The sequence below is a fragment of the Hyaena hyaena genome, unplaced genomic scaffold, assembly GCF_003009895.1.
Source record: "Hyaena hyaena isolate Hyena2069 unplaced genomic scaffold, ASM300989v1 scaffold_94, whole genome shotgun sequence".
Classification (NCBI taxonomy): Eukaryota; Metazoa; Chordata; class Mammalia; order Carnivora; family Hyaenidae; genus Hyaena; species Hyaena hyaena.
Genome location: NW_024080726.1, coordinates 2,901,149 through 2,915,582, shown reverse-complemented (window position 1 = coordinate 2,915,582; position 14,434 = coordinate 2,901,149). Strand labels below are relative to the sequence as shown.

At 61.6% G+C, this 14,434-nt stretch overlaps 1 protein-coding gene across 7 annotated transcripts in view; it reads right to left on the bottom strand.

The window, feature by feature from the left end:
* Positions 1 to 4,108: 4,108 nt before the first annotated feature.
* The window catches only part of RERE (arginine-glutamic acid dipeptide repeats), a 432,865-nt gene continuing 422,539 nt past the window's right edge, over positions 4,109 to 14,434 (bottom strand). For 6 of the 7 annotated variants that reach the window (XM_039234929.1, XM_039234928.1, XM_039234930.1 and 3 more), the window contains 9 exons: positions 14,168 to 14,367; positions 12,805 to 12,966; positions 12,203 to 12,316; positions 10,638 to 11,941; positions 10,306 to 10,528; positions 9,241 to 9,961; positions 7,598 to 7,744; positions 6,962 to 7,142; positions 4,109 to 6,658 (listed from right to left, as the gene is read on the bottom strand). In XM_039234929.1, the coding sequence (XP_039090860.1) occupies positions 6,625 to 6,658; positions 6,962 to 7,142; positions 7,598 to 7,744; positions 9,241 to 9,961; positions 10,306 to 10,528; positions 10,638 to 11,941; positions 12,203 to 12,316; positions 12,805 to 12,966; positions 14,168 to 14,367 (3,086 nt within the window). In that variant the 3' untranslated portion in view covers positions 4,109 to 6,624. Of the gene's footprint in view, positions 6,659 to 6,961; positions 7,143 to 7,597; positions 7,745 to 9,240; positions 9,962 to 10,305; positions 10,529 to 10,637; positions 11,942 to 12,202; positions 12,317 to 12,804; positions 12,967 to 14,167; positions 14,368 to 14,434 lie in introns of those variants that run through there. The other variant, XM_039234933.1, reaches the window with a different exon arrangement.

Here is a 14,434-nt window from a genome sequence, read left to right as displayed (position 1 = left end):
GATGGGGGGGGAGGGGTCATGGCCAGTCCCTGTTGTCCCGGCCCGCTGCCCTGGAACTGGGCCTGGCCCCCAGCACCCCCACTACACGGTCTCTGTGTTTTGGGGACACAGAAGACACTGACAAGTCCCCCAAAAGCAATAGTGTCATTGGTCTGTCGCTAGCCCCCGAGGAGGGTCTGGGGTTTGCGGGCAGCTAACGTGTCCCATCATCTTTCCAACAAGGCAGGGACCGTGGGTGTGAGACCCCCGACCCTCTGCAGGCCACCTTCCCCACCTCCCCACGTGGGCCGTGGACTCCCCCAGCCCCGGCTCAGTGCCATTGCCTGCTGCCCCTTGGAGCTGAGGAGGCTCCTGTGGGTCCCTGGAGCCCAGGCCCTTCCTCTCCATGCCCCTGGCTCTGGCCCAGGGTCTCTGCCCACATCCTTGCCTCCGGTCTACCCTCCTCACCGACCAGGCTGCTAGGCTGGCCCTGGACCCTGGTCTGGGATGCGGGGCCTGGGCGAGGTGGCAGCCCCACCACCCGTCACACTGGGCCACAAGTGTCGAGGGAATGGGGGGGTGGCCTCCCCGGAATGTGCCAGAACGGACAGCTGCCCGGCCCTGCCGTGCGGTGAGGTGCTCCGCTTCTTCCACCGTCCCGTGTTTACAGGGTGTGCAGGTGCCCTTGTCCCGGCCGTGAGCAGGTCGGAGGGCAGCGGAGAACCCTCTTTCTGGAAGACTTGGGAGGAGAGATGTGCTGAGATGGGGGCACATTTGGGGCACAGGACCCTCGGGGCAGCAGCGGCTCAGGGGGACCCTTTGGGAGCTACTGGGGCCACTGGGCCATAAGTCATCGCGGCTGAGGAGGCACCGTGGGGTGGTTTCCACTCAGCGAGCGTTCACTGAGCACCTACTCTGTATGGCCCAGCGTGCGAATGCGGCTGAGAACAAGAGAAGCAGCTCCTGTCTTCCCAGCACAGCACCCACGCTGGGCCCTGCCCCTGCCCCCCGCAGCCCCTGGATCTCACCCCTACTCCTGTGACCTGTTCCGGTGACCCTTTGCCCAGAACGCCCCGCCCCTTCACCTCCGACCCACCAGGCTGGCTGCGGGGTCCTTCTTTTACAAAATACTCGACATCCTTCCTACACAGCACTCCCCATCATTGCAGGGGCGGGGACCCGCAGTGTCTGGTCCCGCAGCCCGAGCCGCAGAGGACCGGCGCAGGGCTTTCCAGACACTGCCACCTGGTGGTCAGGACCGGGAGTGGTAGCGAGGACCGAGTTTTAAATCCAAGCCCGAGCAAACAAGGGGAGCAGAGGGGACCCGGGAGGGACATCTGGTGGCCAGGCACATAGAAGACATCAGCCCTTAAAGAGCTTGTCCTCACGAGGTTGAAAAGAGTCTTCTAAGAAGTCCCTTAAAGTTCCATCTTGAACTAATTCACTACGTTGAGTGGCCACACCCCAGGGGTTCACCGTAGGCCACCAGCTGATCTCCCCTCCCCACCCCAACCCAGGGCCGGAGCCAGAGGGGCTGTGACTTCCGAGAGCAGGCACAGATGGTCAGGGGTAGGGCGGGATTGAGGGCAAACTGAGGGAGAAAGGGGCACAGGTGACCAGCTCCTTGGAGGGGCCCATGGGCACGTCACCTACACCAGCCACCCAACAGCACGCGGACAGGGAGTCCTCCTCTGGGGGGGGGGGGGGGCCTGCACACTCAGTCAGCTAATGTTTGCAAAGTAAGTGCCTTCCACACACCGCAACCCGGTCCAGTGACGAGGTGCCCGAGGCAAGGGGAGCTGCGGTGGGTGGGTGGGGGGACGCAGATCCCGTAGCCTGGGTCCCCGACACACCGAAGGAAACAATTACTCACGACTTGGAAGCCGGTCCTGGCAAACAGCTACCAGAGCAGCGGCCTCGGGTCAGAGGATGGGGGCCCAGAGCTCCCCGGGGCAGTGGGGAACCCAGTGAGGACCCAGGGAAAGGACACCTCAGATACCGACACCTCCAAGGACCAAAAACGCAGGACAAAGAAGCCAGTGAGGGCGGGCAAGCCGTGTGGGAGCTGTTCCTGGGCCACGGGCTTCAGCCTCAACTGAAGCTGTAGCTCCGACGGCCCGGCTCCGGCCCGGCCCCACCTTCCAGCAGAGGCCTGGCTTTTCCCCGCAGCCTGAGGGATGCACCTGCAGGGCCAACCTGCTGCTCGCCCCCCACCCCCGCTCCCCTCTGGGCGGGAGCAGGGAGGCCGGCGTCCCCTTGGTGTCTCCCCGGGCCGGCGGGAAGGATCTGCCCAGGGGTCGAGGGCCGGGCAGACACCTCCACTGGCCTGGGGCCCGTTAGCTTGACCCCAGGCGTCTGGCATCACTGGTCCTGTTCGGATTTCACAGGTCTTGAGCTCAGGAGCCGACCGGGTTGGCCACAGGTGGTCGCCGAAGTCTGTGTTGGTGCCGCATCACACGTCTCAGGGTCTCGGCACGTGGTCGCCGGAGAGCGGCGCGGCGCGTCCTCCAGATGCCTCCTGAGCTCCCGGGCAGCAGCTCTCCAGCCCGGGCGTCCCCGTCAGCGGGCTGCGTTCAGTCGTCCGGCTCCGCATCCCTGGTATTTGAGGGCCAACTCCATGTGTGCGTGGGAGGTCACTGCTTCTCTCTCTCTTGTGCATCCTTACCCTACCGACGGGTGTCCTCCACGTACACAGCTGGTGCCTAATTGGGGTACCCGGTTCGCCCGGATTCACCCGAGATATTTATCAATACGCACCCAGCCCTGCAAAGCGCCACGGCCTCGGCTCTCCTTGCGGCAGAACGGGAGGGGCTGCTCAGCCACCATGGCCACGCAAAGGTTCGTTCCCGGGGACCCCGGGGCAGGGGGGCGCCCCAGCGCCAGGTCATCCGAGGAGAGTAGCTAGGGACGAGGGCCTGGCTGGGGACGGTGGCTGGACAACTGACTCTCCTCCTCACGAACCCAAGGTCCACTGCCTCAGGAAGGGTGCGTGGCAGGGTGGGGACAGTGACCACAGTCCACGCTGGAGAAACTACTACAGCCTGTGCAGCTCTGAGGACGGTCTTTCCTGCAGCATCAATCTACACACGGAAGTCTGATCACTTAACCTGCTTGAAATCTGTCTTCGTAGATTGAGGTCTACTCAACCCCGGATTTCCAAAAACGTGGTGGATGCGAGACCAGCAAAGAAGGCGCCAGGCTTGCAGCTGCTTCCCCCTCTCCGCTCCCATCCTGCCTGCTCATCCCGGACCCGGAACGACGGTCACTTATGTCCCCCCTACTACCCCGGTGGCTGAGCAGAACTCCTGCTGTTGGGAAGACACAGATTGGTCTTTAGGGCCACCGATGTGCATGCCACCCGGGACATCTCTGGTTGGCAAAGTTTTCTCGCCCAAGGTTAGGTAGTTCTGACACGTGCCGCTCCCCAGGCCTTCAGCACAGGAGAGTCTGCCTGGTTTGAGGGCAGCTTATCAATAGTTAAGTGCCTGGGCTGCTCCTGCTCCATCTCCCAGATGGAGATGTGAGCATATACATTTCCAGGGGAGTCCGGAAACTTCCAGAAAATGCCCTTGCCGGTCGCTGAAAACGTGGCCCGAAACCATTCTGGTGACTGCTGCCCCTCGTGGCCACACCCACACCCTGCAGGCCGTCTGCCGTCTTTGGCTCCACAACAGGGAAGTAGAATGCAACTGGGGGGGGCGGCACCGGCTGGGCTCCAGGAGTGGGGCGGGGGGGGTAGGGCCGGGGGTAGGAGGCCCCGTGCTGGTGGGTGGCTCACACCTCTCCTCTGAGCAGGGAAGGAGCGACAGGCCCTTTCACCTTGGAGGGTGCCCCCCGGTCCCAGGGCCCTCACCCCCAGGCCCAAGCCGCTGCTCGGGTCAGCTCACTGCAGGTCCAGGCAGGCCGGAGCCAGCCCCTGGCAGCACTCGCCAGAGAAACATTGCCCTTCCTACCAGACATGCAGATAGGAATCTTTCTGGAAGCTGCTTCGGGGAGCAGGCGAGCAGCACGCCAGAAACAGCCGAGAACCCGGCTCTCCCCTCTGCCCCTCCCCCACCCTGGGGGGACCTAGGTGGGGGTGACTGCCAATCTCCCCGCCCGCTCCCAGGAATGAGGCACAGTCCACTGGTCAGCACCCAGCTGTTGTAGTGTAGCTTGGTTTTATTTATGTCCACAAATATTTCAAAAAAATTACAAAATACTCAAAATGGAGAGAACACAGAAGTCACGATTTCTGGGTGCCTACTCTGTTCACACTGTGTTATCTCATGGCAAACTACTATATATACATTTAGCTTCAAGATATATATAAACGTAGCAAATCAGAATGTACACTCCGCTGCTGCAGTGAAACGAAGCTCAATCTCGACAACGTTCAACAAGATACGTACAAAACACCGAAAAGCAAAACCAAACTTCAAACAAAAGGAAGGAAAATCCGAAAGGAAACCAAGGGGTCGGGCTTCAAAGACACTGTGAAGGTCTGGGGCCTCCTAAACCGAGTGTGGCTGACCAGGTGAGGGCTGCGGGGTGTAGGTTTTTAAATGGAAGAATCTCAGTGCTTCACCCTGGGAAATGGGGGAAAAACCAAAACCGAACAAGAAAACGCCTGCAGACAGTTTTCAAGTAGAGACTTCCAAGTACTGCGCTGTCTCTTCTTTGGAAAAACAGGGGACACAGAGGGGCGGTAAAGGTTCAACTGAACGGCAGGCGCTGGGTCCCACCAAAAGGAAACCAAAGACGGCAGAGAAGGTGCGGGCGTCGGCGCAGGGGCCGCAGGAGAGCCGCCCGACCCCGGAGGAAATAGGTGCCTCTTGCCCGTGCGGCCCCAAGTCTGGGCTCATCTGAGCTCGCCTCCCCTCTAAGGAGCTAAATTTAAGGCAGAAATGGAATGAGAGAAAAATCAAAGGAGAGAACTACAAACATTTCCAACAGACGAAACCATCCTGTCTGTCCCGACTGAAACCAAACATAGTTCTAACAGCAGCTGGGAATGGCCCGGAGGCAGGCTGGATCCGGAACCTGAGTGTGAGCTCACACCCGCCGGCGTCTGGGTCAGAGCGGCAGCCTCTCTTCCTACGCCATCTAGGCTCCGGCCCTAGACGCTCCGCACACCCACCGACCCACGCGCGCTCTCGTCATCCCGCAGCTCCCGGATGCGACTCTCAGGCTGGCGGGACAGGAACAGGGAAAGGTCACATCCTGACAGAAAAGTTCACCAACAGGTGCAGACGGCCCCGGACGCCCCCGCCCCGCTCTGGAGAACGGGCGTCACGTCCACAACCAGGAAGGACGGGGGTCTCCCTCAGAGGGGCGGCTCCCCGGCAGAAGGAGGCCGTTCCTACTGGGAACGAGAGCAAGAGTGGGCCTCAAACAGTGTCCCCCGCCTGATGTGGGTCACCGCCACAACCGTGCCGACTCCGGGGCCTGCCCCCCTCAAATGCAGCCTCAGGCCGTGCAGCAGGGGTGGCCTGGCCTCTGTGTGGGAAGATCCTAGCCTCACCACACACAGCAGGGGAAGTTTCTAACAGATTCCTTTGGCAAGCATGTGCTATTCGTAGGGAATCGTTTTTTTCCTGAATTTTTTAGAATGTCTGCGAAATTGTCCGAGTACTTAAAAAGGGCAGTTCATCCAGAATAACCAAACGCGTGTGCAAAGAAATATATACGGAAGTCTACAATCGGACGCATGCAAACATGCGCTTTCTATCCTGCCGAGACAGAGCGAGGTGGACACTTAACTCCGGCGCTCCTGGTACAAGATACAAAAGGTTCCAGCTAACAGATATCCGCACCTCTGGCAAAGCACAGGCTAAAAACACACAGAAGTGAAAATCAAGGCAGCAAAACAAAGAAACGGTTTGTAACCTCGTCCCTGCAAGCCCCTGGGTGCTCACTGCTGCGACCAAGCCCCGTCCCAAGCTCCTGCCCGTTTGTAATTAGCAACGCCCATCTGCTCCCTTTAATTAAAGGGATAATTATATATAACTTTTTATTAAAAAATCAACTCTGTATTCTGTCAATAGCTGGTAGGAATTCACAATTAGTGACATGGCTGGAAAAAATAGATCAGAATAGTTTGTGGAAGGAAAAAATGCCATTCTAAAATTATTTATTTACAGACGTAAAAAGCCATGCTGCAGAACTTTCTCAAATTATGAAGATTTCCTACAATGTATTAAAATAAAAGTTTTTTTAAAAATTATAGCTCTTGGATTCCAAACTCCTATGCCACCTATCTGCAAACCTCATGGGTTCTGGAACACACGTGACCGAGTGTGTCTGCACGCACAGTGAAGGGTGTGAACTGGATTCTAGCACCTACCAAGAAATCAAGGAAGGAAAAGAAAACTAAAGCCAAACCCCAAGATTGCAGGGAAAGTTTTCTGAATGTTCAGTCCAGTCCAGGCCTCACTAAGTTTCTGGGGACTGTCATGCAGGGAGACCAGACCAGTCTCAAGGAATCCTCTCTACAAACAAACACTATTATGCTGATAATATCTTTAGTTGTGGGGTTTTTAAATATATAAAGAAATCTTTAGAAGATATTCTTTTTGCTTCTGTAGCTCGTATGGTATGTAAAAAGTCCTGTTTCTCCTCCCCAAGAACTGGGGTTTCCACAGCCAGCGTTAACAAATAAATAACTTATAACTGCTTGTCACCTTCTTTCTTCAGTCGACTAGAAAGAAAAAAAAAAGGGAGAGAATTTTCAACACCAGGCCTGGGCGCGTGTGACCAGGCTCGCAGCTCGAGGGTCCAGATGGCTGGAGCGGCCTCCCATGCAGCCGACCCTCCCCTGGCCTCCCTCCCATCAGGATGGCTCCGTGGCGTCTCTGCCAGAGCCCGCACGGCCTTCGCGGATACGGGAGAAGCACACTGTGGGTACCGCCAGCAGCGGGGACCGTTAGGCTGGGTCCATGGCCACAGGTGGGAGCCTGGGATCAGATGCCGAGCCCCTCTCTGCCCCCCCTGCCCCCCTCACCTGTAATAATCTTCCTGACTTGGTAGGTGGCCGCCATGCATGTGGGGGTGTCCGTGCAGCCACTGCTGCTCCATGGCCAGCCTCTGCAGCTCTGCGGACTGGGCGTGCATGGCCTGTAGCTGGTGGGCCGCAGACATGGGGGGTGGGATGGCCCCAGGCAGGTCTCGGGGGTAGGGGGTACCTGTCAAACACAAAACGAGCTTTTTGACACAGGAAGGCCAGGGGAGTGGCCGGGGCGAGGCTGGCGAGGGGGTCAGGTCAGGAGGTGGCAGTTACTTACTCCGCAGGGGCCCATGGAGCAGAGCCCCCCAAGCACGGCCCCTGCGATCCCTTGGCCCCCGGGTGGAGGTCGGGGGAGGACAGACGGAATACACACTCCCTCGTTCTCAGGCTTCAGGGCTCGGGCGCTTCTTCACAGAGGCCCACCCTGACCCCTCAATTTAAATTCAACACCCCTGTTATCCCTTTACGTGGCACCGACCTCGTCCCGGCTCTCATGCGTTTACACTCATCCACCCTCATTTCACTCTCTGAAAATGTTACCAGGTATCTGCCAAAGAGGGGGTTGGATGGATGGATGAACGGGGACATCAGGTACCTGGACCCGAACCCCTCCTTCCCCAGGTGCGTTCTTACCAAAAACTGGATGACGAAGCATCTCGTGCTCATGGGGGGGCTGTCCAAGGAGAGGGTTGGGGAGGGTGCCAGGGGGGTAGGGAAAGCGAGCCAGGTGAGGGCCAGCGGTCAGGGGGTCAACCAGCGGGTGCACTGGGCCTGCTGAACCTGAAAAAGGGGCAGAAGTCGGATGCGGGCGGCGCAGGGAGCCAGGCTCTCCCCATGTACGCCCTCCTCTGCCGTAACTACTAGTGACTTCCTCCTGGTCACGGCCGGCTCCTGGCCACCAGGGCCACCAAAAGTCCTGACCGGCAGCTGCTGGCCCCACCCCGACCTGTAGTAAGGTTCCAGAAAGTACCGGGGAGGCACAGAGCTGGCTTCTCACACTGTGTCTCCTCCTCTCATCCCCGAGCACGGCTAGAGGCAGAGTCTCCCCCACGCCGTCTCGCCGAGGACCCCTGACCATCAGAGCCCACCCGGCCCAACGGCCCAGGCTTGCCCCGCACCTGTCAGGCCCAGAGCTTCCTCCCTGGCCCTCTGCCCTGAAGCTGGCAGGGTGAGGCTCCCTAAGCCCTGCTTTGTCCTCTCAGGCCGCTGCCCCTGCTCGCCCTGCCCCTGCAGACGTCCCTGTCCGCCTTCAAGCCCACTCAGAATTGCCGCCTCGGCGAGCGTTCCTAGCTCTCTAACTGCAGCTGCGCCCCCGGCTGCCCCCTCTCCCCGCACGGCGTCCAGACCAGGAAGGTGACGTGGACAGGACTGTTGTCAGCACGGACAACCGTGCCCGACACATCAAGGTGCTCAGTTAAACGTCTGTCAAACAAATGACTGCTGTATGATCGAATGGGTGCCTGTCCTCAGGCGACACTAGGACACCTCCACTGATCACACTAGGGCTCAGACGGCCCACGCCGGGCGGCATCCAGGTTCCAGGGGTCAGGACCGTGGGGTCAGTGTGACAGCCCCTGGGCTTCCCCAGAACCACGTGGCTGCATGGAGTCCGAGCGCCTTGTGCCAGGGCCGGGCACGCAGCCAGAACGCTGTCCTCCCCGCCTCCGGTCCTGCTCCGTCCGTCACCCTCCTCCCCGGTACAGAGGCAGGTGTGCCCACTCGGGAGTCCTGCACGTGGGCTGTGCCATGGGACCCCACGGCAGGCCCCGGGCCTGGGTGCAGGCACAGCGCCCCCCACCCCCACTGGCCGGTCAGCAGGCCCGAGGGAGCACTCGTTCCCAGGGTGGACAGAGCGGGGTGGTCCTGACCCGATGAGCTGGCGGAGGCCCAGACCCCACCCCCACCGCTTATGGGGAACAGGACCATCCCTTTTAGTTCTCAAAGATCCCCTAGAGCCTCCCTGGTGTCCCCTTAGCCTCCAAGGCTCCAAGGCCCCGCCTCCCGCCCCGAACCCGCCGCGGGGAGCACAGGCTGCTTCCTGCTCTCCTGGCAACGGGGACACAGGGCCAAGAAGCAAAGCTCATCCAGGACACTGCAGGCTGCGGATTCCCAGGTAGCTGCTGGACGTCCTCAGGTCTGTCAGGAATCAGGGATTCCTTCGGGAAAGAACTGCCTCTGCCTTTGGAGAGCGGCTCTGCCCGGGTCTGGCCTGCACCCTGCCAACCAGACCCCAGCCCCACAGCGCCCTGCCGCGGCCCGGCCTGGGGGGCACCCACCTTGGTGGAGGGGGTCCTGCTGGTGGAGGTGGAGGTGCGAGTGGATGTGTGAGTGCTGGTGGTGGTGCGGAGTCACGTTGAACATCTGCAGGCGGGCCAGGGGGTCGCTAGTCAGCGACGCCATGCGCTCGGCGTGGATCCGCTCGGCCGCCAGTCTATCGGGGTAGCTCATCTCAGGCCGCAGCTGGGGGCCCGCCAGGGCCAGTCTCTCCCTCTCCAGGGGGTTCAGGCCCGGGTGGAAAGAAGCAAAAGGGTGGGGGCCCGCGGTGGGGGGGATGGTGAGGGCGCTGTGCCGGGCGAAGTGCTCCATGGGGTTGGTGGCGGGGTGCAGGGGGTCCAGCTCCGGGGGCTTCACCTCGAAGCCTGGCTTCATCCTCTCCCGCAGCTCGCGCTCCCGAATCTCGCGCTCGCGGATCTCGCGCTCCCGGAGCTCCCGCTCGCGGATGGTGGGGTCCACGTTGTAGAGGCCGGGCATGTGGTAGGCCAGCAGGGGGTCAGCAGGGTTGAGGGGCATGTAGAAGGGGTGGTTGCGGTTGGTGGGCGACATGACGTGGGGCCGAGCGTACTCGCTCAGAGTCCGAAGAGCGGGCGTGTCGGGCCCGATGTACGGGGGCACTGCAGCAATGGTGGTGGGTGGCGGCTCGAAGGATGGCCGCATGTGGCCGGGACCACTGAGCTGGGGGTCGCTGAGGCGGCCCTCATGGGCAGAGCTGGACGCCTTCTGCTGAAGGGAGGGAGGGTGTGAGTGGCAGGTGCCCAGCTGCCCCGGGGTCTGAGCCTGGCCCCGCCGCCAGCCTGCACTGACCAGCCAGCCTGGTCCCTCCACCCCCACACCAGGAGCCAACCCCAGCCACGGCCACGGCCCAGGACAGGCACGGCCCGGGAAGGACAGGCACGGCCCGGGAAGGACAGGCTCGGGCTGCAAGCACGCAGTCCGGACCCTGCTGGGACACTGCATCGGAGAGAAAAGCTAATACCCACAGGCACATGAGCGTGTAGCCAAGACAGTGAGCCACAGAGTGTGGCTGCCGAGGGAGCCCACGAGCCCGATCGACCCCAACTCACGGCCGCTCGCTCCGCTTCCCGCTCCCGCTCGCGCTCCCGCTCGCGCTCCTTCTCCTTCTCCTTCTCGCGCTCTCGTTCCTCTCGTGCTTTCTGCTCAGCCTCCCGCTTGGCCTTCTCGATGGCCTCCTCCCTCTTCTTGGCTAGTTTGGATCCCGCCAGAGGCATAAAATACAGGTCTGTCCGTGCGCAGGAGTTGTACCCACGGTCCAGGTGCTTGTAGAACCTGAAGAAGGGTCACACCTCTCGCTGGGGCCCTGCTGGGGCCTCCGCCTGGCCCAGCCGCCCAGCTTGTCCCTGCCCCGGCTGTGCCCGTGTGCCGGGGAAGGCCATACCTGGCTGACTGGCTCGCGTGGCTGGGGGTGTCCACCACAGTGGGCTCGGGGGATGGGCTCCTGGGAGGGGGTGGCGGGCTCTCGGGCTCCTCGGCATCATCCAGAGCCTCTTCCTTGATCTGGACGGTGGGAAGCGGGCAGGCTGTCCCCCCGGCTACACTGGCTCCCGAAGAAACAGTGGCAGAGCAGGGTGGCTGCGCCGAGGGGCCAGGTCCCGCAGGAGGGGTGGCGGTGGAGGAGCAGGTTGGAGGAGTGATGGCAGGGGGTCCCCCAGGGACAAAGGGGTGCTGGGCAAAGGGGGCCTGGGGGGGCACCTGGTGGAGGCCCGCTGGGGGGTGAGCGGCAGCAGCAGGGGGCAGGCTCTGGCTCTGGGTCAGCACCGGGGGCTGGGCAGGGGAGGAGGGCAGGGGCTGGCTCTGAGGCATGAGCTGCAGGGGAGGTGGGTGGGCCGAGGGAGGGTGGTGTGTGGACAGTGAGCTCAGGGGCTTCAGCGCCGGAGGGGGTGGGAGGTTGGCGTTCATGGAGAAGGGCGAGGGCCCGGAGAGGTGTGGCGGGTGCTTGTGGGCTTGTGGGGCTGGCAGCTGGGGGATGGGTGTGGTGGGCGGCGGCTTGATGTGGGGCATGGCCAAGGGCGCCGGTGGCAGGGGCTGCTCCCGCGGAGGCTGCTGGGGCTGCAGTGCGGCCTGCGAGGCCGGGGGCTGCAGGGATGCATGAGGGAGGGCAGACGCCTGAGGGGCCTGGGGAGGGAGGCCAAAGGGCTGAGGGGGTCCTGGGTGCTGCAGCAGGGTCCCGGCCTGGAGGCTGTGGGGGCCGCCCGGGCCTTGACTGTGCAGCGGGGGCTGGCCAGCCGGTGTGGGCAGGGGCTGCAATGGGGGGTGTGGGGAAGGCAGCCGCGGTGGGTGCAGGGCGGGCGTCTGCTGGATAAGAGCGTGGGGTGCAGGAGCCACAGGGGCCTGTGGCTGGCCAGGGGGCTGGGAAGCAGACGGGGAGCCCTGCGGAGGGCCCGCGGTGGCAGAGGGCACGGGTCCCGGCGTGGGGAGCTGGGGGGCTCCGGGCGCAGCGGCCGGGGTTGCTGCAGTGGCCGCACCGGACACCTGCAAGGCCGGTGGCTGGGCCTGCAGCGTCTGCTGCTGGGCCGAGGAGTCCGAGTCGCTCTCGTTGTCCTGGGGGCTGGGGATGCTGGGGGACGTGCTGCGATTGTCCTGGTCGATGTCTTTGGGGTCACTGCTGCCCTCATCATTGACGCTGCGGCTGTCCGAACTCTCTCCCTCGCCTTCAGATGGCGAGTTGGGCCGGCTGATTTCCTAGAGCCGTACACGGGGGGAGGGGGGACGCAGCTCTAGGAGGGCAGGGCCTCTCTGCCTGCGCTGGGTGCACAGCAGAGGTGTGTACAGATGGGGCAGCGAGCCTGGTCCCAGGGACCTCAGGTCCTCCTTTGGCCCGGTGGTGTCGGGGGCCCGTCTAAGTCCCTCCCTAGCAGACAGGGCTCTGCTTTGCCCCAAGGCAACTCTGGGCTAGGGGCTTCTCGGGGGTGTTAGCTGCCAGCGACAGTCCCTGCAGCTCACCTGGGTTTTTGTCTTCTTGGAGGTGGTCCTGTCGGCCTCCTCCGCATCGGAGGCCACCTTCTCCCGCTGGCGCTTGGTGCTCTTAAGGGGGGATGAGGCCTCCTCCTTCACCTTCTGCAGTGGGAAAGCCGTGAGGGGCATCAGGCTGAGGGAAGGGTCCCATGAGCCTCAGGGGGGGGACAGGACAATGGTTTGCTGACACCTTGCTCCTGTATTCTGAGCTCCATCTCCAGAAGCAAGAAAGCTCTGAAGGGACGAGCTGAGGCCAGGAGAAAACAAACATCTGAGGGTGAAAATAACTTGGCTCTGGAGAGAAGGAGCCTTTCCAATCACACCCTATCCTTTGCCTTCAAGGCCCTGGGAAACTTGAGGCAGAGATGGCTCCTCAAGGTCAGTGCTGGGAGACCACTTTTCTCCAGGCCCCAGAGCCCAGACCCTAGTCCACAGCCCCAAGCCAGGGCCATGCTGATGCCCAGGGCGGCTCAAGGAATGACCTGCAGCCCCATATCTGAGGGAGCCAAACATCAGCTACAGCAACCTGGGGTGCTAGTGAGGGGGCAGGGCCAAGCAGCCCCTGCTACCCTGGGTGACAGGTGCCTCACCTTGGCTGACTTCTTCACTGTCTCTGCTTTACTGTCATTGCTGGATGTGCTGGCAGCGCTGGGTGAGTTCCGGCCACTGGAGCGGATGTCTTCATTGATGGGCGAGGTGCGACCATCAGGGCTGGCTGGCTGCTTCTTACGACCGCTGCGCAGTGTAGACATCTACCCACCCACCCCAGAGGCTGGTGAGACTGGACCCCAGGCTCTGCTGTGGGCTGCCTGAGCCCAGCACACATGCAGGAACTGTGGGAGCAGACCCACACACCAGCCTGTGGCAAATCCCAGACCCTGGCAAGCAACGTGCCTATTGCTCTGTGCGTGGGGATCAATACAGAGAGAAGGAATGGGGCGGGGGGGGGGCTCTCAGAAAAGACAGCAACTCAACCTAAAACGCTCATCTTCAGGGATGGTCCCGGGTATTGTGCGGTAGAAACGAGTGAGACTTTCTGAGGGGCAGAAGTCGGCAAGGGCCGTTTACTCTGTCAAGTTCTCCGGAACAACAATCACACACAGGGTCTGCTTGGAATCACCTCACCCTTTCTGTTTATGCCACAGAACTGCCCACATCCTCGCCCAAACCAAACACCTGCTGGTTTCATCTGACAGGATGGGAAATGACCCAAGGAGATAAACTGTCAAATAATGTAGCTCAGCTCCTAAAAACACTTCAGCTCCTTTTTGCAAAGCCTTGGGGCTCAGAGGGGATGGGGGTGCAATGATTCATGCCAGTCCCTGTGCCGGGTGGCCAGGGTGCAGCAGCTGAGACAGGACGCTAAGGTCAGAGGAAGGTGGATGAGGGGGAAGGTGCCATCCCTGGGCCCAGAAGGGAGGCTGCCTCCCTACGGGGTGGGGGGGGGGACCCTGGTGGTATCCCTAGCTTCCAACCTGAGAAAACCTTCACTCACAAAGGTCCCCACTGCCATATTTCCAACCTAGAAAACAAAACCTCTTTATGAAAAGGGCTCTATAGTGAAGAGAAAAATGTACCAAAAGCTTCCAAAACTGGATAAAATATTAAAAAAAAAAAAAGAAAAGAAAAGAAAAGAGCACCTGCGAGTTGAAGTCGCAGAGCCAGGCCACACTCCGGGTGGTGGGCCCTGGGCCCAGAGGCAGGTCTGAGGGACTTGGGCAGCACTCACCGAGTCAGAAACCAATACTGAAGAGCTCAGGACATGCACCCCACTGACCCCCCAAGGACAACACGAGGGCGGGAGGGAGGGAACAGAGGCTCTTCCCAGACCCGCACACAAAACGAGGATTTTGGGGCCAATGGCTCCTTCCAGGAGGCTGGTCCTCCACCTAGAGCCAGTCACCACCCAGCCTCCGGGGAGGCCCCGCCCGGGCCGCCGGCCCCAGGACTCACCGGGCCACGACTGCGCCGCGTCCTCATGCTATGCTTCCCACTGAGCCCATCGTCTTCCTCTTTGACAGGTTTGAACATGAACGGGGGAGGGTCCACAGGCTTCTCAATGGGGGGCAGCTCGCCGTACTTCTTGAAGTGGATGCGGCAGTCCGTGCACAGCAGGATGTTCTCCCGGCCCCCGTGGTGCCAGTCTTTGGAGGCTGTGCCAGGGGAGAGGGTGCAGTGGGGCCTCCAGGGGCTTGGACGGACACCCGCCACCCCCGGCCC